The sequence below is a fragment of the Oncorhynchus mykiss genome, chromosome 13 (assembly GCF_013265735.2).
Source record: "Oncorhynchus mykiss isolate Arlee chromosome 13, USDA_OmykA_1.1, whole genome shotgun sequence".
Classification (NCBI taxonomy): domain Eukaryota; kingdom Metazoa; phylum Chordata; class Actinopteri; order Salmoniformes; family Salmonidae; genus Oncorhynchus; species Oncorhynchus mykiss.
The window spans coordinates 54,714,567-54,740,723 of record NC_048577.1 but is presented as its reverse complement, the minus strand read 5'-3'; the positions used below and the strand labels follow the sequence as shown (position 1 = coordinate 54,740,723).

At 42.1% G+C, this 26,157-nt stretch overlaps 3 protein-coding genes across 3 annotated transcripts; 1 reads left to right on the top strand and 2 right to left on the bottom strand.

The window, feature by feature from the left end:
• Positions 1 to 4,010, top strand: LOC118938329 (aquaporin-8-like). Its single transcript, XM_036941540.1, has 5 exons — positions 1 to 441; positions 1,177 to 1,303; positions 1,592 to 1,806; positions 3,349 to 3,483; positions 3,788 to 4,010. Exons 1-5 carry the CDS (start codon positions 182 to 184, stop codon positions 3,828 to 3,830), a joined length of 780 nt encoding a protein of 259 aa, XP_036797435.1. The 5' UTR covers positions 1 to 181; the 3' UTR covers positions 3,831 to 4,010.
• A 5,348-nt stretch (positions 4,011 to 9,358) lies between these two features.
• Positions 9,359 to 20,063, bottom strand: LOC110486811 (meteorin-like protein). Its single transcript, XM_036941539.1, has 4 exons — positions 15,872 to 20,063; positions 15,221 to 15,624; positions 12,836 to 12,895; positions 9,359 to 11,376 (listed from the first exon to the last, which is right to left on the bottom strand). Exons 1-4 carry the CDS (start codon positions 15,961 to 15,963, stop codon positions 11,039 to 11,041), a joined length of 894 nt encoding a protein of 297 aa, XP_036797434.1. The 5' UTR covers positions 15,964 to 20,063; the 3' UTR covers positions 9,359 to 11,038.
• A 358-nt stretch (positions 20,064 to 20,421) lies between these two features.
• On the bottom strand, positions 20,422 to 23,114 carry LOC110486816 (chromobox protein homolog 8). The gene is made up of 5 exons (XM_036941538.1): positions 22,896 to 23,114; positions 22,720 to 22,763; positions 22,277 to 22,342; positions 22,051 to 22,117; positions 20,422 to 21,493 (listed from the first exon to the last, which is right to left on the bottom strand). Exons 1-5 carry the CDS (start codon positions 22,962 to 22,964, stop codon positions 20,615 to 20,617), a joined length of 1,125 nt encoding a protein of 374 aa, XP_036797433.1. The 5' UTR covers positions 22,965 to 23,114; the 3' UTR covers positions 20,422 to 20,614.
• Positions 23,115 to 26,157: the final 3,043 nt, after the last annotated feature.

Below are 26,157 nucleotides of genomic sequence, written 5' to 3'. Positions count from 1 at the left end.
CCAAAGTTCAAGTGATTAGCATCGCAGGTAGATATTTGGACACACACCTGCGGACATTATCGCCAGTGCTGCACTGTATCTCTATATACAAAGACTCCTCTCTCTCATCTATTTTCCCTCCAAACTCCTCCATTCTCTCTCTCCTCTATTCTCACTCTATCTCTCCAAACCCCTTTCCACTATGACAGAAGGGACAATGGAACTGGGTGACATGGGGACATCCCTGATGGCATCAGACTCTAAGAAAGTACCGGTCCAGCCTCCCAACAAGTTTGAGCGCCTGGTCCAGCCGTGTCTGGCTGAGCTGGTGGGGACCATGTTCTTTGTGTTCATCGGCTGTGTGTCGGTCATAGAGAACGTGGAGGCAGCAGGGAGGCTGCAGCCAGCTCTGGTCCATGGTCTGGCTGTGGCAGTCATGGTGGCGTGCATGGCAGAGATCAGGTCTGTGTGTTTATATACAGTGTATTGATACACTGTCTCACTGTACTGTGCTGTTTTGGATAAGTGTCTGTAAAGTGTCTCATTTTACATCATTACAGTGTTGTACTTTGGTCTCCTTTTGAGATTAACGTTAGTCATTTGTTTTCAATAGAGCATTTATATTTTGCATGAACAGTATGTTGTGTGCTTTAATGTGAGTGGAATGAATGTATTTGAGTGTAATGCATGCCCAGTATTCCATTATATTTGCAATGTTCGATATTGCTACAATTTTGGGGTCAAAATACTGAACACACACGGAGTGGAAACCCATAAGTCCCGTATTCTTTTTGTGGTGATTGTGTGTTTCTTGGTCATGTGCAGAGTTCAAAAACAGTCTTTCACAGATAAAGGTAACACACCTAAGGTTGTAAAACCATTCTCATTCCAGTGAGTGCCATTCAACTTATAAACAGTGGCCATTATGGTGTAATGTGTTATGATTTCACAGATGGACCTGACACATACATATCCCAAGTTTATAAAGCAACTGTGACCCCATTCATATTGTTATACCTAATAATTGAGTGAACATATTAACAATGTCTAATCAATATCTAAAGCCAATCTCCTTTAACTGATACAAAGGTGAAAGTGTGAAGGTGAGTAATGTTAAACTGTGAAATATACTGTGTAAAACCCAACCCTCCTGGGCTATCTGACCATTCTTCTGCTATTTCTCTCTGACCTCCACAGCGGCTCCCATTTTAACCCACCGTTTACCATTGCTATCTACCTGTGTGGAGGCATGAAGCTGAATATGGTGGGGCCCTACCTCATCAGTCAGCTCATAGGGGGTGTGCTAGGTGCTTCCATGTCAAAGGTGAGGGTTAAACCTGATATCAGTGGTCATTCAATGCACATCTATGACTAACAGTATCTGTGGAGGTAGAATTTTGTCTTGCACCTTGAAATGATTTGAAATGCAGAAAAAAAATATCAGTTGGATTAAATCAAATCAAAACTATAAAATGAATATTCACAACTACAGTGATTAGATATGCAGACAACTGTCATTACCCCAGTTTAGCTCGTCAGACAATGCATTGGGTTTTGTAGTAATATAATGACATCACTGCCAGTAAATGAACCTGAATCCATTGTTCCTCAGCTGATGACCACAACAGAGAACTACTCCAAGGCCCAGGGGGCAGCCTTTGCCCTGCTGCAATCACAAGATCAGCTGTGGGGGGCTCTGTTTGGGGAGATAGCCATGACCTGCCTGGTCACCATGGTGGTGCTGCTGGGGGCGGTCAACGCCAAGAGTAGCAGCCCCATGGTTCCCTTCATGGTGGGCTGTACTGTCATCATCAACATCCTGGCTGGGTGAGATACTGAGAGGGCCTAGAGTGGAATTTATCACTTGTACTGTAACTAGGCCCAACGTCTTTCCTGGCTACTTGACCTGGTCAGTTCCTGCTATAGGGTTATTAGGGCCTAGAGGTTTTCCTGGCTACCTGGTCAGTTCTTGCTATAGGGTTATTAGGGCCTAGAGGTTTTCCTGGCTACCTGGTCAGTTCCTGCTATAGGGTTATTAGGGCCTAGAGGTTTTCCTGGCTACCTGGTCAGTTCTTGCTATAGGGTTATTAGGGCCTAGAGGTTTTCCTGGCTACCTGGTCAGTTCTTGCTATAGGGTTATTAGGGCCTAGAGGTTTTCCTGGCTACCTGGTAAGTTCTTGCTATAGGGTTATTCGGGCCTAGAGGTTTTCCTGGCTACCTGGTCAGTTCTTGCTATAGGGTTATTAGGGCCTAGAGGTTTTCCTGGCTACCTGGTCAGTTCTTGCTATAGGGTTATTAGGGCCTATAGGTTTTCCTGGCTACCTGGTCAGTTCTTGCTATAGGGTTATTAGGGCCTAGAGGTTTTCCTGGCTACCTGGTCAGTTCTTGTTATAGGGTTATTAGGGCCTAGAGGTTTTCCTGGCTACCTGGTCAGTTCTTGCTATTGGGTTATTAGGGCCTAGAGGTTTTCCTGGCTACCTGGTCAGTTCTTGCTATAGGGTTATTAGGGCCTAGAGGTTTTCCTGGCTACCTGGTCAGTTCTTGCTATAGGGTTATTCGGGCCTAGAGGTTTTCCTGGCTACCTGGTCAGTTCTTGCTATAGGGTTATTAGGGCCTAGAGGTTTTCCTGGCTACCTGGTCAGTTCTTGCTATAGGGTTATTAGGGCCTATAGGTTTTCCTGGCTACCTGGTCAGTTCTTGCTATAGGGTTACTAGGGCCTAGAGGTTTTCCTGGGCCTCGTACAAGTAATTCTCCAAAAATAATTTGTTCTCTTAATAATTAGCCTGGATAGATAAGGTTTGGAAAAAGTTTGTTTGAAGGTTTGTTTATTAACTATTTATAAACCACTATTATATCATTTGTTACCCATTGAATAGAGTTTGTTATAAATTATTTACATGGATATAACATGCATTATTATACACTGTTTAAACAAATGATCTACTGATTTATGAAATGTTAACTAATAATGAACAAAGAAATAATGGAAGATAAACAAACGTTCAAGTAGAGTTGTCATCAACGATTACATCCACAACTGAAGATATGGAACAGCCATTGCTAAAATGTGCATTATTGTGACATAAAGATTAGATAAACATCTTAGATAGGTAGTAGATAACACGCTCATTACATTGCAATTATGACCTTCTGGGCATTTCTAAGTAACATATTTACTGTTCCCACACGACACCATGATCATGGCAAAACATGAAATACTTGTTATCTCAACATTTAGTTTCATAGCATCATGGGTAGAGATACAGCACATGTTTGTTTTGATGGACATGATTCTGCTGCATACCTGGAGATAATCATCTTTAATACTATCATAGTTCTGAAACTCTTTGTCATTATTATTTCTTCAGTGGAGATGTGTCTGGAACCTGTCTGAACCCGGCCAGAGCCCTGGGTCCTGCTATAGTGGCCAACTACTGGACCTACCACTGGGTTTACTGGGTAGGACCCATCACTGGTGGACTGGTGGCTGCTGCACTGGTTAGGTGAGGATAGACTACACACAGAGATCCTACTAAATGACTTCTAATATATAATTATATGAGGCTACGTTCCAGACAGAATAGTCTGGTTTAGCAGCTATACTGTAAGAATGTGTTTGAGATTGTACAGGATGATGCACGGAGAAACTGAAGTACTCGCACACCATTTCACTGTATGTGTTTTCTCATGTTCCTCAACGTGTAGTCTTATTATTACTGATGTGAAAGCGAGCATACTGAATGAAGATCTATAATGTCACAATAAAGCATCATCTTCAGAACCTCTTATGCTATCTGTTTTTTTCAGACTACTGCTTGGAGACCGGAAGACACGTATTCTCATGAAGTAATACCACATGTCGAGTTGACAGGTCTGAGATTACCATTGTTGTTACATACAGTTGTTACAGTACCAGTCAAAAGTTTGGACACACCTACTCATTCAAGGGTTTGTCTTTATTTTTTACTATTTTCTACTTTGTAGAATAATAGTGAAGACATCTAAACTATGAAATAACACATATGGAATCGTGTCGTAGCCAAAAAAGTGTTAAACAAATCAAAATATATTTTAGATTTTAGATTCTTCAAAATAGCCACCCTTTCCACACTCTTGGTATTCTCCCAACCAGCTTCACCTGGAATGCTTTTCCCACATATGCAGAGCACTTGTTGGCTGTTTTTCCTTCACTCTGCGGTCCAACTCTTCCCAAACCATTTCAATTGGGTTGAGGTCGGGGGACTGTGGATGCCAGGTCATCTGATGCAGCACTCCATCACTCTCCTTCTTGGTCCTGTTGAAAAACAAATGATAGTCCTACTAAGCACAAACCAGATGGGATGGCGAATAACTGCAGAATGCTGTGGTAGCCATGCTGGTTAAGTGTGCCTTGAAATCTAAATAAATCATTGACAGTGTCACCAGCAAAGCACCCTCACACCATCACACCTCCTCCATTATTTACGGTGGGAGCCACACATGCAGAGATCATTCATTCACCTACTCTGTGTCTCACAAAGACATAGCAGTTGGAACCAAAAATCTCACATTTGGACTCATCAGACCAAAGGACAAATTTCAACCAGTCTTATGTCCATTACTCGTGTTTCTTGGCCCAAGCAAGTTTCTTCTTATTATTGGTGTCCTTTAGTAGTGGTTTATTTACAGACATTTGACCATGAAGGCCTGATTCACACAGTCTCCTCTGAACAGTTGATGTTGAGATGTCTGTTACTTGAACTCTGTGAAGCATTTATTTGGGCTGCAATCTGAGGCTGGTAACTCTAATGAATTTATCCTCTGCAGCAGAGGTAACTCTGGGTCTTCCTTTCCTGTAGCGGTCCTCATGAGAGCCAGTTTCATCTTAGCACTTGATGGTTTTTTCATCCTGCACTTGAAGAAACTTTCATAGTTCTTGAAATTTCCGGATTGACTGACCTTCATGTCTTAAAGTAATGATAGACAGTCCTTTCTCTTTGCTTATTTGAGCTGTTCTTGCCATAATATGGACTTGGTCTTTTACCAAATAAGGCTATCTTCTGTATACCAACCCTATCATGTCACAACACAACTGATTGGCTCAAACGCATTAAGAAGGAAAGAAATTCCACAAATGAATGTTTAACAAGGCACACCTGTTAATTGAAATGCATTCCAGGTGACTACCTCATGAAGCTGGTTTAGAGAATGCCAAGAGTGTGCAAAGCTGTCATCAAGGCAAACGGTGGCTACTTTGAAGAATCTCAAATATAAAATATATTTTGATTTGTTTAACACGTTTTTGGTTACTACATGATTCCATATGTGTTATTACATAGTGTTTATGTCTTCACTATTATTATACAATGTAGAAAATAGTACAAATAAAGAGAAATTCTTAAATGAGTAGGTGTGTCTAAACGTTTTACTGGTACTGTATATTATCACCATTATTGTTATATTATCACCATTGTTGTTATTATTATCATCATTATTGCTATATTATCACCATTGTTGTTGAATATATTATCACCATAATTGTTATATTATCACCATTGTTGTTGTTATATTATCACCATTACTGTTATATTATCACCATTGTTGTTGAATATATTATCACCATTATTGTTATATTTTCACCTTTTTTGTTTTCCCAGTATATTTTGGGGACACTATTTTCCTGTGACTATTTGAGATTAAAAGATTTTTATAAACAAAGTGACAAGCTATTGTCAACCATGTATTTTTAACATACACTTAGTGTACAAAATATTTAAAAGACACCTGCTATTTCCATGACATAGACTGACCAGGTGAATCCAGGTGAAAGATTTGATCCCTTATTGATGTCACTTGTTAAATCCACTTCAATCCGTGTAGATGAAGGGGAGGAGACAGGTTAAAGAAGGATTTTAAAGCCTTGAGACAATTGAGACAAAGGATTTAAGTGCCTTTGAACGGGGTATGGTAGTAGGTGCCAGGCGAACCAGTTTGTGTCAAGAACTGCAACGCTGCTGGCGTTTTAACGCTCAACAGTTTCCCGTGTGTATCAAGAACGGTCCACCACCATAAGGACACCCAGCCAACTTGACACAACTGTGGGAAGCATTGGAGTCAACATGGGCCAGCATCCCTGTGGTACGCTTTCAACACCTTATAGAGTCCATGCCCTGACAAACTGAGGCAGTTCTGGAGGGGGAGGGGGGGGGGGGGGGGGGGGGGTGAAACTCAATATTAGAAAGGTGTTCTTAATGTTTTGTACACTCAGCGTATATCAGTCAAGTTATTATCAGCACGGAACAGTTTGTGTCGAGGACTGACTATTGCAAACACCCAGGAATAGTAGAAATTTGTTCAACACTCTGTCAGATACTGATACTCAATTTCAGCATTCCCTTTTAGAAGACCAACAAAAGAATGCCCAAATGCAGAACATTATGTAGAAAAGCCCATTTCCAACCAGGTGTTTTGTGTATGGAGGGCTTCACCAATTTGTAAATCTTTGGCCCAACTCTCCATCTCATTACCTTATAAATCAGTGGGGATATAAAACAACTAAAACAAATTAACTTTCCCCATAAGTCAATTACCAAAACACTCAGTTCAAACGCAAACAACAGACGGCAAAATAATGAAGGACCTTTTCAAAACCACAGGGTCCATCTCTGGCTTGAGCGTTGTGCTCCCATGCTCCTGGTCCTATAGCCTGTAAAGGAGACCCAGTCAAAGGCTGGCCTGGAGGGTCTCATGCTGTTTCCACATTGTACCCCGGGCCTCCCCACAGCAGTGGCCCACATGGGAAAGCTGGCCAGGCGGCGGGATAAACCAATTACCCCCCAGATGGAGGGGACTCCTGCCGGCACACCATCCGAGGGGCTCCCGGCCTCCCGCTTCCAGGCGCTCCTGGAAACCCCCGGGACGTCGTTCCCTCAGATTCCGTCTGGAGAATTCCCAAAGATGAGAATTGTGTGACCTCAAAAGCCCCGGAGAGTAGACAATATTCAGCTCGGAAATTTGGTATGGTACGCCCCTCAGGAGGACAATGGTGACTTGGTGAGGGAGATCTGGGTTTGAAAATATACTTTTTTGGAGACTTTAGGAAATATGAGTTAGAGTTGAAAGGGGTTCATAATTTTTTCACACCTCAGTTTTGTATTTAATAGCATTTAAAATGTTGGTTAAAATGCTATGCCATTTAGGGTTTTTCAAGGGTAAGCAAAATAAGAAAAATGTCCTGCCTGAGTTGGCAAACAGCAAACATAGTGGATTTAAGCAGTTTGATCTTATAGGTTTAAACTTAACCTCATCAAGTGGGAGGAGAAGAAAGAGGAAAGTGAGAGAAACAAAAAATAGTGAAGAGATGAAGCCTAGTGGATATTAGTATCAGGAGTTATTATGATCAAAACCTCACCAAGAAACTACGTTTGACAATAACCGGACGAACCGAAAGGATAAGAGAAGAGACAGAAAGAAGTAGAAGAGAGATAGAAAGAGAAGATGGATAGAAAGAAAGAGGAGAGTTAGTAAGAGAAGAGAAGAAAGATAGAAAGAGAAGAGAAGAGAGAGAGGAGATAGAAAGAGAAGAGAAAGCGAACAGAGATAGAAAGAGGAGATAGAAAGAGAAGAGAAAGAGAACAGCGATAGAAAGAGAAAAGAGATAGAAAGAGGAGAGAGATAGAAAGAGAACAGAGATATTAAGAGGAGATAGAAAGAGAACAGAGATATTAAGAGGAGATAGAAAGAGAAAGAGAACAGAGAAAGAAAGAAAGAAAGAACGAAAGAAAGAAAGAGAAGGGGTTAAAAGATAGAGTTGATCTTGGTGGATAAAGTGACCGGTCTAATGGCTTGAAATTGCCCCCTTGGATTCATGAGGCCCAGTGGTTCCTGGCTAACAGCGTCTGTGACAATGATCATTATGTCTGTCGGGGCCTTGTCACCGTGGGCCCATTGTTGGGGCCCCATTCAGCCCACGGTCATTTACACTTTCATTGGCAGCTATTTAGTCCCAATAAAACCTTCAACACAGCAATTTGTGAATCCTGCTCAGCCAAGTAGACGTGAGGAATAGGCATTAAAAGGAGTCGCTTTAAAAGTCAATGAATTGTTCCATCTTTTTGGGGGAGGGGCCTTAGTTTTTGGGGGCCGAAAAGTCCACCTCCCACCTCTGCTCTCTCTGTTTCCCAGGCTGTGATCGGGGAGCAACAGCCCCAAAAGAATAGACTGATTCAGCCTACTCATTTTCTGTCCCCCATCTTAGCCATTTGTATATCATTTTACGCTGAGTTATTCCATTAACATTAGCACTGCTTATAATGAGGCCGGTATAGGATGGAGTGGAAAAGGGCCAAAGTAGAAACTTGTTGGACAGTTGGCTCTAAACTCCCATTCCCCTATGAAACAGAGATGATGCACTGTGTTGCATATGGATGGGGGTATAACATCCCATTTAAGACTATTCCATACCAGATATATCAAAAGACACAACAGCCGTGTGCTTTTAGATGCTGGTCTTTAGGAGGGGCTCATGTCTCTGGACTTTACTGTTCATGTCTCTGTTGTGAAACACTCTATAGACCACAGCTAGATGAACTGGATAGACTAAATACAAATCTATATTAATCATTTGCATTCAGACGCAGGTTGTAATACTTTAAAAATTCAGATTTAAAAAAAATCTCATTATTGGTTAGAGCAACCACTCCACCTGTGAGCAGTGAGATTTTAAATGGACCGTTTTCTATCGAGGGTTATTTGAGGCCATATTAATAAGCTCCTTGAACATTAGCCATTAACTATCTATTAAGTATTTATTAACTCTTATCTAAAAAATCCCACCGTCAACACTGCTGAGATTGCTAAGAGAAAGAGCCCAAACTATCTGCCTCTGCAGTCTAATAAAGACTCCCACATTCACTCCCACCTCAGCTTTCTCTCTGTCCGTCTGGTCCACAGTTTGCTGAGCTAGCAAGACTGGCAATACTAATGTGATACAATATTTTATAGTGCCTTGAGTTTTGGCTCCAGCCTCTTCTGAGACGTGAGTTTAAATCCCACTGCTTCCATCTAAAGCCCAGGTCTGTTGAATGTGGCTGATGAAGGACAGAGGGTCTGAGACATATAATCAATCTTAAAGCTGAAGAAAAATTGTCTTCTTCATTCACGATGCCAGCAGCTCTGTAAAACCCCACTCTGTCTGCGTCACTCAGTCCACTGACTACCCACAATAGAGCAGGAGGGGCTGCCACGCCCAGGCTAACACTGAGGGGAGGCCTGGTGATTGGGGGGCAGAGGTGAGGGGGTTTGGGGTTGACATCCCCTCATCTTTCAAACTCTCCCTCTAATGCTAAGGGTTGTCTAACACTTAATGCCAAAAGCTCAATGAGTGAAATGAAACTGTACCATATTTAACAGTATTATTTTAATAGACAATAGATACAATAGTGCAATAGATGTTTTTGTCATTTAAATGTGTTGCAGAAAATTGCAATGCAAACATTCATGATCATTATTTCCTACAGGAGGAGCTATTTTCAACAAATATTTTCCCATAATGCTCAAGAACCATAATAAAGAATGTTATGAAGAATAATATAAATCTCTTGTTCAAAAGTTTGAGTAATTGCTTGAAAGTGCATTGCAAGTCAATCAAAAAAGTACACAAGAAATCCCCACAAGCATTGCTTATATATTTTGGCAATAAATGGTAATCAAACTGAAGGTTTGCACCTACACTGTAGCATCATCCATACCCTGTAATAAAACCAAAATGATACAATCAATATGTAAATAAGCAAATCCTTGTGAATTTACAAAACACTTCATTTACATTACAATAAAATATTTCAAAACCTATTGTACAAAGGAATAAACAAGACCACATAAAACCTAACAATCAGACATTAAATTCATAGGATTTCCTGCCACAGTAGTTCAGAGGACACCTGTGAGAGGTGTCCTCTGAAGAGAGCAGCAGTTTGTGTGGGGAGAGAGAAAGAGTGAAGCAGCAGTTGGTGTGGGGAGAGACAAAGAGTGAAGCAGCAGTTGGTGTGGGGAGAGACAAAGAGTGAAGCAGCAGTTGGTGTGGGGAGAGACAAAGCGTGAAGCAGCAGTTGGTGTGGGGAGAGACAAAGAGTGAAGCAGCCGTTGGTGTGGGGAGAGACAAAGAGTGAAGCAGCAGTTGGTGTGGGGAGAGACAAAGAGTGAAGCAGCAGTTGGTGTGGGGAGAGACAAAGAGTGAAGCAGCAGTTGGTGTGGGGAGAGACAAAGAGTGAAGCAGCAGTTGGTGTGGGGAGAGACAAAGAGTGAAGCAGCAGTTGGTGTGGGGAGAGACAAAGAGTGAAGCAGCAGTTGGTGTGGGGAGAGACAAAGAGTGAAGCAGCAGTTGGTGTGGGGAGAGACAAAGAGTAAAGCAGCAGTTGGTGTGGGGAGAGACAAAGAGTGAAGCAGCAGTTGGTGTGGGGAGAGACAAAGAGTGAAGCAGCAGTTGGTGTGGGGAGAGACAAAGCGTGAAGCAGCAGTTGGTGTGGGGAGAGACAAAGAGTGAAGCAGCCGTTGGTGTGGGGAGAGACAAAGAGTGAAGCAGCCGTTGGTGTGGGGAGAGACAAAGAGTGAAGCAGCAGTTGGTGTGGGGAGAGAAAGCGTGAAGCAGCAGTCAAACCATTTTTAGTCTCTGGGAGCTGTGGGCGTTGAGAAGAGAGACAGACAAAGGGCCAGGCTCTCTAAGTCTTTCCCCGCTGGGGCCGGCAGGGGCTGTGGTGGCCCCTCTAGTGCTGGCTGGATGGGTCCCCTGTGGGCCCCTGCCCTGGGCCTTGTACTCCTTGTGCTCTACAAGTGCTCCAACAGATTTGTCCCTGCTGGTGTTTGGAGTGGTATAGATTCATGAGGAGTAGAAGGGACAACATCTCTCAAACCGCTGTGGTCGTGAGGAACTCATCTCGCTCGCTTGCTGCCACGGCGACATAATCTCTACCATGCCAACTGGGGTAGAAAGAAGAGACTCAATGTGTTCCATTTAAGAAAATAAACCCTACATATAGGTCACAGGGCTCATGGATCGCCACTAGGAACTGGGACACACCCTCAGTCCAGCGGGAACTCACAGGGGTTCTGACGAGCCGCCCAAGCTGATTGGTAGAGGGACATGAAGTCTTTATAGCGGGGGGCACAACCCAGCCAGGCCTCCCCAAAGTGTTCTGTCCCTGTGAATAGGAACTCTCCGCCCCCAGGCTTTATGTGACACTGTAACAGTGTGTGGATGTGACCGTGCCATGAGGAACTGGAACCGGGAACCCCTATGGTGCCAGTGTGGCGCTCGAACACCCCGCTACGCTGCCGGTACACCCTCCCCTCTGAGACCTCCACCAACGATGTCTGCCGCTCAGCATTGTGGGATACGTTCCTGATGGAGCCGCGAACCACTGGAGGGGCAGAGGAGGGGACTAACATTAGAGACTGTTTTCAGTCATCCCAATCATTTATGGTTATGTTTTATTGTAATGAAAACCAATTAATATGAACAGAAAGATGAAAAATGTATCAATTAAACAGCTACCAATACAGTATGATTCAGCTGATCTAAATTGTTATGTGCATTTCAATAATGTGTTTTTTTAAAGGGCCAAGAGGGAAATTAAAAAGTTAACAGGATCTTGCTGTGTGAGTATGAGTGGAAAAAGGATTAAAATCTTCCCTCCAGAAACTTCACTCTCAGTCTCCACATCCCCCACTCACGCTCCTTCCTCTCTGTCTCCACATCCCCCACTCACACTCCTTCCTCTCAGTCTCCACATCCCCCACTCACTCACCCTCTCTCTGTCTCCACATCCCCCACTCACTCACACTCTCTCTGTCTCCACATCCCCCACTCACGCTCCTTCCTCTCAGTCTCCACATCCCCCACTCACTCACCCTCTCTCTGTCTCCACATCCCCCACTCACTCACACTCTCTCTGTCTCCACATCCCCACTCACGCTCCTTCCTCTCAGTCTCCACATCCCCCACTCACTCTCCCTCCTCTCAGCCTCCACATCCCCCACTCACTCTCCCTCCTCTCAGTCTCCACATCCCCCACTCAGTCTCCCTCCTCTCAGTCTCCACGTCCCCCACTCACTCTCCCTCCTCTCAGTCTCCACATCCCCCACTCACTCTCCCTCCTCTCAATCTCCACGTCCCCCACTCACTCTCCCTCCTCTCAGCCTCCACATCCCCCACTCACTCTCCCTCCTCTCAGTCTCCACGTCCCCCACTCACTCTCCCTCCTCTCAGTCTCCACATCCCCCACTCACTCTCCCTCCTCTCAATCTCCACGTCCCCCACTCACTCTACAGAAATCCCTCCATTCCCTCCTTTCACTCTCTGTGGCCATTTACACTTTCATTAGCCAGCTATTTTCTCTCATCAAAAAGTTGATGATGGCGACTTGTGAGATCAGGGCACGGGAGTCAGCCTATAAATGAAGTGGACTCAATGGCACTATTGCTTCTGCTCTGTTGCAGCCTTAAGCCAATGGGTCTCCCATTGTGCAGCCTCAGCCCTCACATCTGTCAGGCCCCTCTGCCCAGCTACAGAAGCTGTTCGCTGGGAACAGATCAGGCCCACTACCCCCCCCCCCCACCATAACACATCCACACAGACACAAAATCTCCTTTCCAACACCCACTCACTGACTCCACCCCAGGCCTTTGTAGAATAAATGAGTGGTGATACCCAGCTGATGAGGGGACAGATTGGGCTACATGGATCTATGGAGAACTAAAGAGATAGGACACAACGAGTCAAAAGCTATAGTTGTTTACCGTTTTAATAAATGTTTGATATAGGATCTAGATTTGTAAATAAGAACAATAATGAATTATTTATGTTATATTGATACATACCAAAGTCACTGCTGCAGATGGCCAGGAGGAGCTCTGTGTCATTGCAGGGACGGCAGCTAGCTGTGGGAGGAGAGAGAGAAGTTTATAGTGTTGGTCTATGCAGAGGAAAGGGACACACATCACCCTGTGGAGCACCAAAGCACATCCTTTCACTTCACTTGTCATCTCACAACTCTCTCTCTCTAATCACTCTCTCTCTCACTTCACAATCTCTCTCTCTCTCCCTCCCTCTGCCCACTCCATACTCTGCATCACCACCCATTTCTCTCTTTCTCTCATATTAACACTTCTTATAGTGATCATCTTACTGGACACTATCACCCTACTGTGAGGGTCCACTTTCAACACTTCAGACCACAACTAACACCCTACTGTGAGGGTCCACTTTCAACACTTCAGACCACAACTAACACCCACCTGTGAGGGTCCACTTTCAACAATTCAGACCACACCCAACACCCTACTGTGAGGGTGCACTTTCAACACTTCAGACCACACCCAACGCCCTACTGTGAGGGTCCACTTTCAACACTTCAAACCACAACTAACACCCTACTGTGAGGGTCCACTTTCAACACTTCAGACCACCCCCAACGTCCTACTGTGAGGGTCCACTTTCAACACTTCAGACCACACCCAACACCCTACTGTGATGGCCCACTTTCAACACTTCAGCCCACACCCATCACCCTACTGTGACGGCTGGGCTTGAGATAACTGATTGATGGATGAGGATTACAGACACCTTGCCAGTCCATTGACACACACATACCAGCAGCTCCATCCCTCCATTCATCCATCCCTCCTCAGTTCATCCAGACAACAAGCCAAGGGGTCAGATGGAGGAATGTCTGGCATGCGTCTCTACTCCATTCACATCTCCTCCACCATACTAGCACTACCCACACAGATCAAAAGCCTTGATGAGTCTCAACCTCCATGTTGGACTTCTATTGTTTAGCGGTCTAATTGAATGACCCAGACTGGTGACCCCAATCACTGGTATCCTCCACTGAACTCCTCCACTCTGTCAATATTGGGAGAGAAGGACTCAGACAGACAGACATCACCAGGACAGGAGAATGACGTCACCTCATTGAGACAGGCCCACACAGAGATGAGGCATCTGTAGAATCCAACAAGTATTTGCTGTCTCCATTGAGATACCTGGGGGCCAATGGCCCTCCGCCACCCTGGCCCCTGCTCCCTAGCTTTGTCCCTCCGGTGGAAATGAGACCACCAGACAAAACAACAGACCGGTCAGCAGCTGCTTCCTAGACCAGGCAAGATTGGATTTGGTTTTTAATTGGATAATTGACTGATTTCTTTGGGCCCCAAACTGTCCCTCAGTCTCCCCAGCACACCCCTCCACCCACACAGTGAATGGGCCCACCTCTTGTGCCGTGTGCTGTGATGCTAGGAGTTTATTGTCTTCTATGATTAAGTTAGAATGTATCAGTGTTTTATTATTCATGCACTTGCTTGGAAATGGTTAAATGATGGTCAAGAAGATGATTCTAAAGTAAAAACACTTAAAAACAACTGAAGGCATGATGATTTGCATTAAGGATACATGTTGATCACTTTCATTCTTCACTGTAATGTTCTTTTTTGACACCAATACAACTGACAAAACATACATTATTTTTGTTATATCAATAAATGATTAGGTCTATTTACAATTGGGATTGCAACTCCAACAAAAGTGTCAAATGAACATCTTATGACCATGTCATACAAATAGAGAATTCGTATTGTCTCCAAATGTCAGTGGTGCAAAGTTCTTAAATTCGAATAATTTAACGTAGCCTACTACTTAGGTCGTTTTTTGTGGTATCTGTACTTCACTTTATATTTTTGACAACTTTTAGTTTTACTTCACTACATTCCTAAATAAAATAATGTACTTTTTACTCCATACATTTTCCCTGACACCCAAAAGTATACGTTACACTTTGAATGGTTAGCAGGACAGTAAAATGGTCCAATTGACGCACTTATCAAGAGAACATCCCTGTTCATCCCTACTGCCTCTGATCTGGCAAACTAACTAAACACAAATGCTTCGTTTGTAAATTATGTCTGCGTGTTAGTGTGCTCCTGGCTATCGATAAATAAGCTTGTGCCGTCTGGTTTGCTTAACATAAGCCATTCTTTATTATTTATACTTTTACTTTACTTTTTATGCTTAAGTATAGTTTTGCAATAACATTTACTTTTGATATTTAAGTACATTTAAAGCCAAATACTTTTAGACTTTTACTCAAGTAGTATTTTACTGGGTGACTTCCTCTTTTACTTAAGTAATTTTATATTAAGGAATTTACCTTTACCTTTACTCAACTATGACATTTGGTAATTTTTCCACAACTGTCAAATACTCACCCTGCAACACACTTTGGCCGAGGTTGTTCGCAGTGGTCCGATTGCCCAGCAACTCATATCTGAAGCCTACTGCGCGTTGGCTGATATCCCTCTGCGGGTTCGCCAGGAGGAAGATGGCTGGCTTCTGAGGTCCGTCCGCCGGGAAACAGAACACCTGCTCCGGCCGCCCTCCATCCGTCATCAACAGGTCAAGTTCCCCAGCCCGCTCGATGTAGACGCTGGCACCGTTGAAGCTGCGGAACGGTTTGATGCAGACCGTTGTGTGTCGCGCAGAGGACAGGTTGGGTTCCAGGACGACCCGAAGCGCCTGGCCCGGGTAGACCCACTCCACCGAACCCTCTGTGCAACGCAGCCGCACCTGCTGCACAGTTCGCGAGTTAGCCTCAGCCTCACGCGCCAAACCACTGCAATCCATGAACAAGGAGACGGGTTCAAATGGGCACACTCACTCAGAAAACAACGCAGGTCAGAAAATAATATACGACGAGAGATTAGCCTATACTCACAGAGAATATGTATATTATCTCTATTATCTAAACAGATAATAACCATAAATATTTAGACAACAAAGTTTTTAGAACGGCAAACGCAATCTCAAAGTCAATTACCAGTTTGGAATTCTGGCTACTAAAAAAAAGCATAATCCCTCACCTTCCACTCCAGTTGCATAGGTCTGCCGCGCAGGGAGACAAACAGCAGAGGAACAGTACATACATGAAAATCAGCCTTAGAGTTGGCGACATTGCAACCACCAAATATAGGAATAAAAATAGAATCCAAAATCAACTTGGTGAGAAAACATCACCAATGTTCCGCTCCAATCCTTCTGCTAGCTCACTGAGATGCTCTCTTAGCAACATCTGTGGACGCCTGTGACTGACGCTGCGGCTGTGTTGTATGATTAGCCATGTGCACCCTAGCCCCCTGACAGCGTTGGTAGAAAATGGATGTCCTCGCTATTGTATGTGTGTATGTGTGAGGATGATGAAGGTTGATACAACCGGGAATGGATTTCGTCATCATTACCGTTGGACCACAATGGAAATAAGCTAATAAGCTTAATTGTGTTATCCTTGATGATTTTCTTACATTGTATGTGGAGGCGTCACTGGCTGGAGCGCGCTTATGTATGTATTTTACAACTTAAATTCAATCAATCAATCAATGGCGTAATTACCAAGCCCAAAGATTTGTAAATCGAATCCGTTTCAAAGGCGGTAATTTTTATTTGTCGTGACATCATTTAATGATAGAAGTTGTGTAAAATGGAAAAAACAACATGTAGGCTATTTGTGGCAAATTGTAGGTATGGGCTATCAATCGGAATAGCCTGTGGGTCCAATAATCGAAAAAGGTTGACCAAAACGTAATTACATTTATAAAATCGCATTATTTAGGCCTACGTTCCCACACGATTTAATACGCGTTCAATCTCTTTTAGCTTTTGTTTTAGGTTAGTTCAGTGAAAAGACGATCCGCAGTACAGGCTCCAGCCATCTGTTACCTTCAAGTGCACTGCGTGACTCACAACTTTTCCACACCTGGATAATTGGAGCCTTCGTGAAACTGGGAAATAAATGCCGACAAATGCCAATTACTTCTTATTTAGAAGCCTTTTATTTATGTAGGCTAGTATTGAGACGTATTTTCCGAACACTTTATATTTGCACATTCAACCCCTAAACATTGGCCTATAAAAGTAAATAACTCATAAAATAAATGAACAAAATAATACGATGTTGTTTGTATATATATGCAGATAATTGAAATCGCATTTTGTAATGATAGGCTTGGTTCTATAAAAACGAATGGTAGGCCTAACGGCCACAGATAGTATAGTTTGGGTGGTGAGTGGGGGTGAAGGAGATGGGGAGGGCGAATAACGGTAATGATGACGAAATCCATCCAACTAGGAACAGGCCCAGGCCAAGAACTGAAAAATGTATAAAGTATTTTTGATACTTGGGCTCTATCTAGTGGCCGTGTACATGTAATGCACATCTGGAAAATGCAGGTCATGCGCGTCTCGGTTTAACGTTGATGAGGGTTAAAACCCTGTGAACAAAATAGCAATCCTTCTGGGCCCAAGCAACAAAAGGTGCAAGTCAAGACCATGGCGACATCTTGCGGGGTTTTCCAGCAACCACTGTTGGTTGTTCACAGGACTTAGTTGGCCCCCTCCGGTGGTGCGAGATCAAAGGCTTATGCGTTTTGATGGGAATGTGGTTTGGTAAATTGCACTCATATGGAGAATTTAGGCAGATGTTTTCTCAGCTGCGGGGAAAGTCCTCTGCTAGGGTATAGGCTTACGAAAAGGATATGTCCTTTCCTCAACCAGGTGGAAATGTAACAGACATAGGCCTACTGTGTAGTAATAACATAGAGCTAAAATTGCAAAGAGCTAAAATAGGACCCCTTTCATTCATTTTAAACATTAATAATGTATGTATTTATTAACCTACACTATTTTAATTTAGTCTATAAAAAGTATTCCGAACTATACCCAGGAATAGCTATTATTTTCAATCGTCTATCAGAATTCAGCTGTAAGGGAAGGCCTTGTAACTGTCAATGGCAGTTGAGTGGCTCGCGCTGTTGTCACAGCCAGGTTCATTTTCACACGCGCTCTCAGGTTGGTCTGTTTGAGTCACGTGTTCGGAGGCCAGAGCCCAGTTCCCTGGGGAGAGTAACATGAATGGACACTTTGTTATGCTACGAAAAGAGAGAGAATAACCCTCTAGTCCGAGTGGCATTCAGCTCCCAGACTGACTGAATTCTAGGCTAGTGGTTCAGTGTCCCATAGGGGCAGACTAGCCATCTGGCATTTCGGGCAAATGCCAGAAGGGCTGGTCCATTTTTTGCCTGCATAACTTGTTTTTTTCTTCGCAAAAGTATCATTATCTGGCTAATAATGGGGACCTCAAGCAATAAAATGGGCTCGTTTGGGGTCCTCAATTAAAATAATGGGCCAGAGTGTTAGAAATGCCAGAGATGATTTAAGGTCACAGTCAGCCTCTAGCTCAGCTGTAATATTTATGTAATATTTCTGTCTCCCTGCAGGCATGTCATTTACATTTTGTAACATCAACTGTCCATAAGACGCATTATGCTAATTGGCCAAAGTAATATTTTTCTTTAATGTGGTATTATAACTCCTATTGAATAATATATATTAAAATCGTGAATGATAAAATAAAAAGCTCATAGGCTTATGGCAACAGAGTTGAGTCTGTGACACTCCACCCGGGTCTTGAGGGTTACTGCCGTACCTGCAAGGGCAAGCACCCCATCCCATATCGAGGCACGACCACATCATATGAAAATAGTAAAATATGCCACACAGACGTCCCATCATCACACACATCCAGCAGCATCCGCGTTTCATCTGCACCTTTTGAACGATCATGGCCCTCCTGCCCAGGACCAACCCATGGCTGGCTAAAACGGTCCCCGACGGCAACCACCTGCAATGAGACTCCCGTGCCCTCTGGTCCCTGTATTGTAATATAGCTTACCCCACTGCCGTGCGTCTGGCACCGTCTATACATTGCTTGTCGCAAAATACATATGCTTAGGCCTAAAACAATTAGGAGACATAACGTTGCACATGCACATGGGTTGGCCTATAGTCCCAGGCGTGCGAGAGAAATGGATTGCAGTACATATTAATATTGAACCTTTATTTAACTAGGCGAGTCATATAGCTCAGTTTATAAAAGGAGGCGTGGGTCATCAGGGTGTGTGATGATGGGTCATTTTTCGTACTTTCCAAAAGATAGAAAAGTCAACTGTTAGGCTGACATGAATGTAAACACCTGTATTATATTAGGCTATAGATAACTAAGAAAATCTACAATGCAGAAGCCATTAGATATTGGCATTATCAAAAGTAGGAATACTTCTAAGATGCAGTTGGACATGATATTTTGTATTGTTTTTAATGAGCGTTCGACTCATTTAATTAAAAGGTTGTGGTCAAATTCAAGATCCAAAAGATGAAGCAGTCTGTGGTCCCATGTGTGCCATTTCTTTCGGCAGTCTGTCAATAGACCTAAGAATAATAAGTCAAGTGATAAAATATTGACTACATACATGCACGTCCTTGTCTGCTAATCAAGACCCCATGCAAATATCCATCTAGATTGTGAACAAATAATTAGAAAGGACAAAATTGGTCTAACGAGCAATAGATCATCAAAACTCATTAGCTCGCACCATGACCAATGCTTCAGAGCTAAACGGTAATTAATTGTTACCTACCATAACTGAAGTAAACCTACCATTTAGACACTGTCAAAAAGTTCAACTCTGACCACTTAAACACCGAATTTTCAACTAATTGTTTGATTGAAGAAACACCAAACCTCAGTTAATCGTTGTCCCATTTAATTATCATGTTCGAAGGTTTCTTCAAGCAAACAATTAGTCGTGTCATGAAAATCCACTGACGGGTTATTTTGAATATTGCGCAAAACAATTCCCAAATGGCTATTTGAATAAACCAACAAAATACATTTTTACAAATGATTACCTCAAATCCCAATACAAATTAACTCAGCATCGGAAACTGATGTGTTTTGCTCGTGCATTTTTCTAAAGCAGTTCAGTGGAAGTCATAACTAAAATATCGCCAGTCCCAGTCCCAGCTGTGCTGAACTGATTTGACACACATCACGGAGTCCAGGGAACAATTCAACCGCCGAGCTCCAACTGCACTGGCTGCTGCACCGGAGCACAGAGTTGTGTATAAGGGTAATTGTTAACTATAGGTCAAGGTCGTCCATTGAACCTTACCTGACATACATTTTCACACGAATATTCTCGATTTATTGCATAGAATATGCTATGGATAATGGAAGGTATTTTCCAAATATTTTTAAACATTAGGCCTACTTTACACTAGGTAGGTAGGTATACATGCATGTCTATCCTTGCAATTATGTTAATACAAAATGTGAAAATATTTTTTAAATATATTTTTTAAATGTGTACAGAAAATGGTATGAAACATTAGGGAAAGTCCTTATTGCTATATTAAATAACAGCTATTACATACCTCTATAGCCTACCACATTTAAACCAGGCTGAATTGAAAGCCCCATTAGAAGGTGAGGAAATGTAAGACTCTTAATTAATGTATTTAAAAGTTTAAATGAAAATATGAAATAGTTATCCAAAAAAATATATTCAAATAAACTATATAGATAGACATGTTTAATTTTGTCATTATTACATTAAATACTTTGACATAATACATATTAAACATACAACTCTGGATATAGTTAGGCCTATAGAAAATGTATCTCAAATGATCATGATTAAGCTATTACTAACTTCTTACAAATAGCTGTTGCATTGTTAGTCATGTTATGTGAAGCAGATACTGACTTCATTTCATCTATTATCTTTGAAAAAACCTTTGTCTGTGCTGCTCTCTTTGATGGTGACTGTCAAAAAGTTTGTTGTCACATCGGTTACCACCACATTCTCAACATTATCCAGACAAGGCCTCCAAGACACTGCTGACTGCTCTCCAGAACTCCTCGATGCAGGTGATTTGGCGACAACAATGGGCCTAGACTGTTGCATGGATGAAGAAGAGTCACTGGCTCTGTAGAAATGGTTTTTGGTGGACACATGTTTCAGTTTGGGGTGTGGGACAGACATGCCCCCAGGGCATTCTAAAGTCCTGCGGCTCTGTTGATCGAGTCTAGCCTTATGGAGGAGTCTACCGTCATGGCTATGGGTGCCAGGATGGGACACAGTCCCCAGCAGTCTTTGAGTTTTGTTTGATTTTGGCACAATGCTCGTTCCCTCTTGAAACCTGCGTGTCAACTGGATGACACTTCTCTTAGATGTTTCGCCTTCATGATGACAATGTCTGGACATTTTAGACAGACCGTATGGGTCCTGCTGCTCCTCTAACCGACTCCTCTTCGCGGGCTCCTCTGTTGGACAGCTGTCTGGCTCCATGTTGAATCGTAAACGCAACTTGGGTTTAGGTCCCCTTTTTCTAGGGATGTTGACAAATTCCTCAGCCATGAATGGGTGCGGAGGCGCCGGTCGCGGCCTTCTCTCAGTCTCTGGCAGTCTGACCCTCACGCTCTCTCCTCGGTTGACCGTGCTAGGGGGAAAGATTGTGGGCACGACAGCCCGTAGTCCTTCTCGAGCTCTCGGTGTAATCATAGGCATCGGAACAGGGTATGAAACACGAATCCCCCTTGGCATTTCTCTTCTGCATTCATAAGTCTTTGCTGTGGCTTTCGCCTTTGCCTGTATAAAGGTGGTCAAGTTAGATAAGTATGGGGGTTCATAAACATGTACTTGGAAGGCTAAATCCTGTTATTAATAAGCTGTATCATTGCAGATATTTTCCAACAACGAAATAGGCCTATAGCCTATTTGACATTGTTCATCCACATGCCATTTCCCTACACCAAAATCCTTATTACAATGATGCCAATTTGGTTGGTAATGACAATGTTTGAACAAAAAGTAAGCCCCATGCATTCACTCTTTTGCGATACATTTATTTCCCACTGTAACTTGGAAACGTGTGTTACTTTATTCAACTTGGAGCTTGAACAATAACATCAAAACGGAAATTAAAGCAGAGGTAAAAAAATTACAAATTAAAGAGCAAGATAACAGACAATGTTGCACTTTCATCTATTTATTAGCTGAATATCAGACATTTTGTAGTCTAACATTCTATCAGACCACAAGACTCATGATTCAATTGTCGGAAAACATAGGTGATGAGTAAGAAAAGAAATATGACTGAAACATGGACTAACTAACTCATGACAGTCACTGTTAAATTCCCCCACCTTCAGCAGAAATGTCTCCGGCTTCGGTCCCCTCTTCTTAGGCCCAAATAACTCCCTTTCACGCTCCCTGTGAAATAAATACATACAAATTTCGTATGAAACGTAACTCGCTCGAAATAATTGAGTCATATTTGAGTTGTTAAATGCGTGTCGTCTGTTGGGGATAGCCCAAGATGACATATTCGCACTCTGCCAGAAGAGGCCTGCTGTGCTGTCAAAACCTTACCTTTCTTCGAACGCAGCGAAGAGGCGCGCATCTAGAATGTTTTCCTCTGGTTCCCAGGTGCTATATCTATCCAAAAGAACGATACGGTAGCGTAAGAAGAGTATCACATTTGTGGCGAAAGCGTTCACCAAATGAAACAATATCGGCTGAGAATCTCGTTGCTTTCATTATGGCATTGCCTTTGCGGACAGCGACGTATGTGGAGGTAGCAATCTGCTAATGTTAGCAACACTCTTGTCGTGTGTTTGTGCGTTAAAATAGCCTAAGCAAAGTACGCGAATGTTACCAAAACCATGCCCTTTACGCAATCAACAAGCCTCGGTTACATGGCCTTAACATGTCATGAGCACACGTTGGTGCACATAAAAACAAGCATTCGAGAGATAACACGACAGGCTGGAAGCTCTGCTGTCAGCTTCCAAACCAGAGTGTAGCCTACTCACTTTTTAGACCAGCTCTTCCATTTCACAAGGTATTCCATTCGACCCTGCAATATAACAACAAATAGGGAGAGAATTAGGCCTACTTATTGTCGATGTCATTGCGATGGTGCAGAAACACACGATTAGCATACATTATTGTTAGAAACGCGGATGTGTAACGAAAATAAACTGCGTACTCTTCTTATGCGTTGTTTGATGATGGACTCGGCAGCGAAGACACGCTCTCCAACAGCCGATAGCTCCATGTTTACTTCAACCTCGTTTATAAGCTATTTATTTTTCTATATACTGCCCTCGCTGTTTAATTCCACACATCCCATAATACGCTCAGAGAGGAAGACGTCATCACGTTTTATATGGGTTGCCAAGCACCGCAGTCGGTGGGACCGTATCTGGTAGAGCGCATTGGCTCAGCTGTTGCTACGTGCTCTGGGTTGCTAAGTGAAGGGGAGGAGTCAATTCCTATTGAGTCTAAGGAAATGACGCTGATTTGGTGGTTGTCTGGTTTGTGCGCAGGAATGTCTTTGGCATAAGAGAATAAATAACCGTCTGACTATGGCACACCAAAGTATTATCCATTTGAAAATAATTTGTTAATTTAAATTCATTGTATAGTCTACCCAACCTCTTACCTTGCATTGTGACTATTTCCTTGAACAGATCTTTAAATAGCCAGTCATCGGCATTTAGAAATATAAAAAAGAGCATTCATTTAATTGATATGAAAATATCAAAGTGAGAATCAATAAGAACATGACCTTGAGGCTCGATTGTATTTCCACCGAATCTAACTGATAAGCTAGTTGCCAGGAATCCCATGCACCAATCTAAATACAAATGCATAGGATAGCAGCTATGTGTAGCCTAGAGATGGGAAAGTATGTTATTTTATAATCTTGCGCTATTGTTCATTAATGTCCAACTACGTGAGGCTAAACTCTATTAAGGTCCATTAAAATTGACCTTTCAAGTTGTATCATTTTCATGAAGATATTGTTTGTTTTTCATAGGTAATTTACTTTATTGTGGGGTGCTGAATCTCTGGTCTCTTTGGTCTTCCGATAGTTTTTAAAAAACGAATTCAGTTGAAGATTTATGAATTGATGAAAACAATTAAAAGTCAAATTAAGAAGAGTTGAATTTGAAGTTTTACTGTCTGAAGATGAATAGGTAAACACAACTGAAAACGATCAAATATTTCAAACACAACTAAGCCATAGAAATGTGAACATATGATAACATAGCCATAACGCGAATAAACAGGTCTTTGGAAAAAAGAATGACATGAGAATGACATATAACATAATCTAGCACAAGGTAATAACAATAATGATTTGTATACTTACTAATAATAATGATAACAATATTAATACATTGCTAAATAACCAAATTACTTCAAATAAATTATGTTGGTTTGTTAAAAATGTATACCAGTTTTTGTATTTACTATAACGAATGTTATTGTTTATTATTATTATCAAGACGCTATGGTTGCTTTAATTGCCTCATGAACTTATACATGTTTTAATAATTAGACTTACTTACAAAAGTTTTTAGACTTTGTGTTTTTCATAACGATTTTGTTTTTATAAATAATTTTTATACATGAGCAAAGAATAATATGATTTACGCCTCCTATAATAAAGAGATAACTCTGAGATCTGAAACATATCCTACAGAAACCCACATTCATTTGAAACCTATAGTATTTGACCAAATGTGGCTATCAGTCCTCGTTAGGTAACTTATTAAACAAATTAATAAAAATATAAACCCCTTGAGTTCTGTCCCTTGATCCATGCAAACTACAACCTTTCTTTAGTGAAAAATAAAGAGTAATGAAGGCAGGGCTATGAATTACATAAAGATCAAACTGCGAAAACCCATGTTTGTTATCTTCTGAATGTATTTAAGAGTAGGCCTAAGTTATTAGAGTACAGTGTTATACAAGTCCAAATCAAAGGTTAAACTTTTTCAGAAAAGGAAATTGGGAAAAATCAAGTAATCAACTGTAGCCTGCATTTTTTTGTACACAACTACGTTGTACAAGTAAGAGAATAATCTATAGAAAATGGGCATAGTTACCAGAAGGAATCATACGAGTTATGAAAATATAATGAGACAACGAGATATGTATTAATTTGATTTAGATAGAGAGAGGTAGAGAGAGAGAGGGAGAGGGGGAGAGGGAGAAGGAGAGAGAGAACGCGAGAGAGACTTACATATCATACTAAACATTACATTATAGCTATTTTACAACTTTGTATGATAACGAAATTATGGAGCGTTTCTGTCAACAATGTGATTTGATATATGACTAAATTACTCAGGCGTTTCCACAATATCAAAAGAAACAGGGAAAGCCTGCTGTTACACAATTACAGTATATTACTGAATAGCATACAAAGCATGGCTAGTGTGCACAATGTGTGAAAATATAGTGTTTATAACGCCTTAGCGGTTCATCAAACCGACAATATGTTTCGGGTTTGGAAAGAAAACGCTCGTTTGTTTGGTGGAATGGCTCTAGAGCCTATGCGAAGGGGAGAGCAGAATGTACATCGGATTTGTTCCGTATTTGACCTTCAGATGCCAGATTATTTCGCCCTACACTGTTACCCAACAACACATGTTCAATATAACACGTAGATATGGCCACTGTAGCCTTATTACGGACGAGGAGACAAAGAACAGCGGACAAAAGATGCATGGGATGCATTGGAAATCATATGCCACCACCATTTTGATACGCTCAAACCATGATACCGACATTTCAGCACAATGTGGGTATTAAAACGACTACATTTTAAGGGAACGCGTTAAACCTAGGTAACACCTAACTGCAGGACTCCATATTTTGTGGTCTCGATGATTGGTCTCAGCTTTACTGCAGTGCAGCAATGGCGACAGCCATACATGGATACTCAGTGCGAGTTGGTAAAATATTATTGGCTCGCTCGTTTCTGGGCAACCGCGGTTACTCAGCTCACTACTCGCAAGTGCTGATCGCTGTCCTACTTTCATGGAGGACATTATCTGTTGTGCAAAACGCGTAGCCTGAGTAAGAGGAAAACCACAGACACACATAAAATACATGTATGTTTTCAGCTCGAGAAGAAGAACCACAGCCTCGAAGCAAACTGAATTTACAGTGCCTCTCTCTCTCTCTCTCTCTCTCTCTCTCTCTCTCTCTCTCGTGTTTATTCAACAACGATGCTGCAAATACATCTTGGCGGATTATATTAGTGTTTGGCCATGATTTAACACAAAATAAATGTAATCTTCACAAATTACATTTAATTGACTTATTTGTGAATCCTTTATAATTAGACTGGCATATAGGCGTATGCTACTGGCCCCCATCAGAAGTGTTTAAAAAATCTCATAAAAAATACACAAAACAGTCATTCGAATTGATTGGTGTTATTAGTTGTTGTT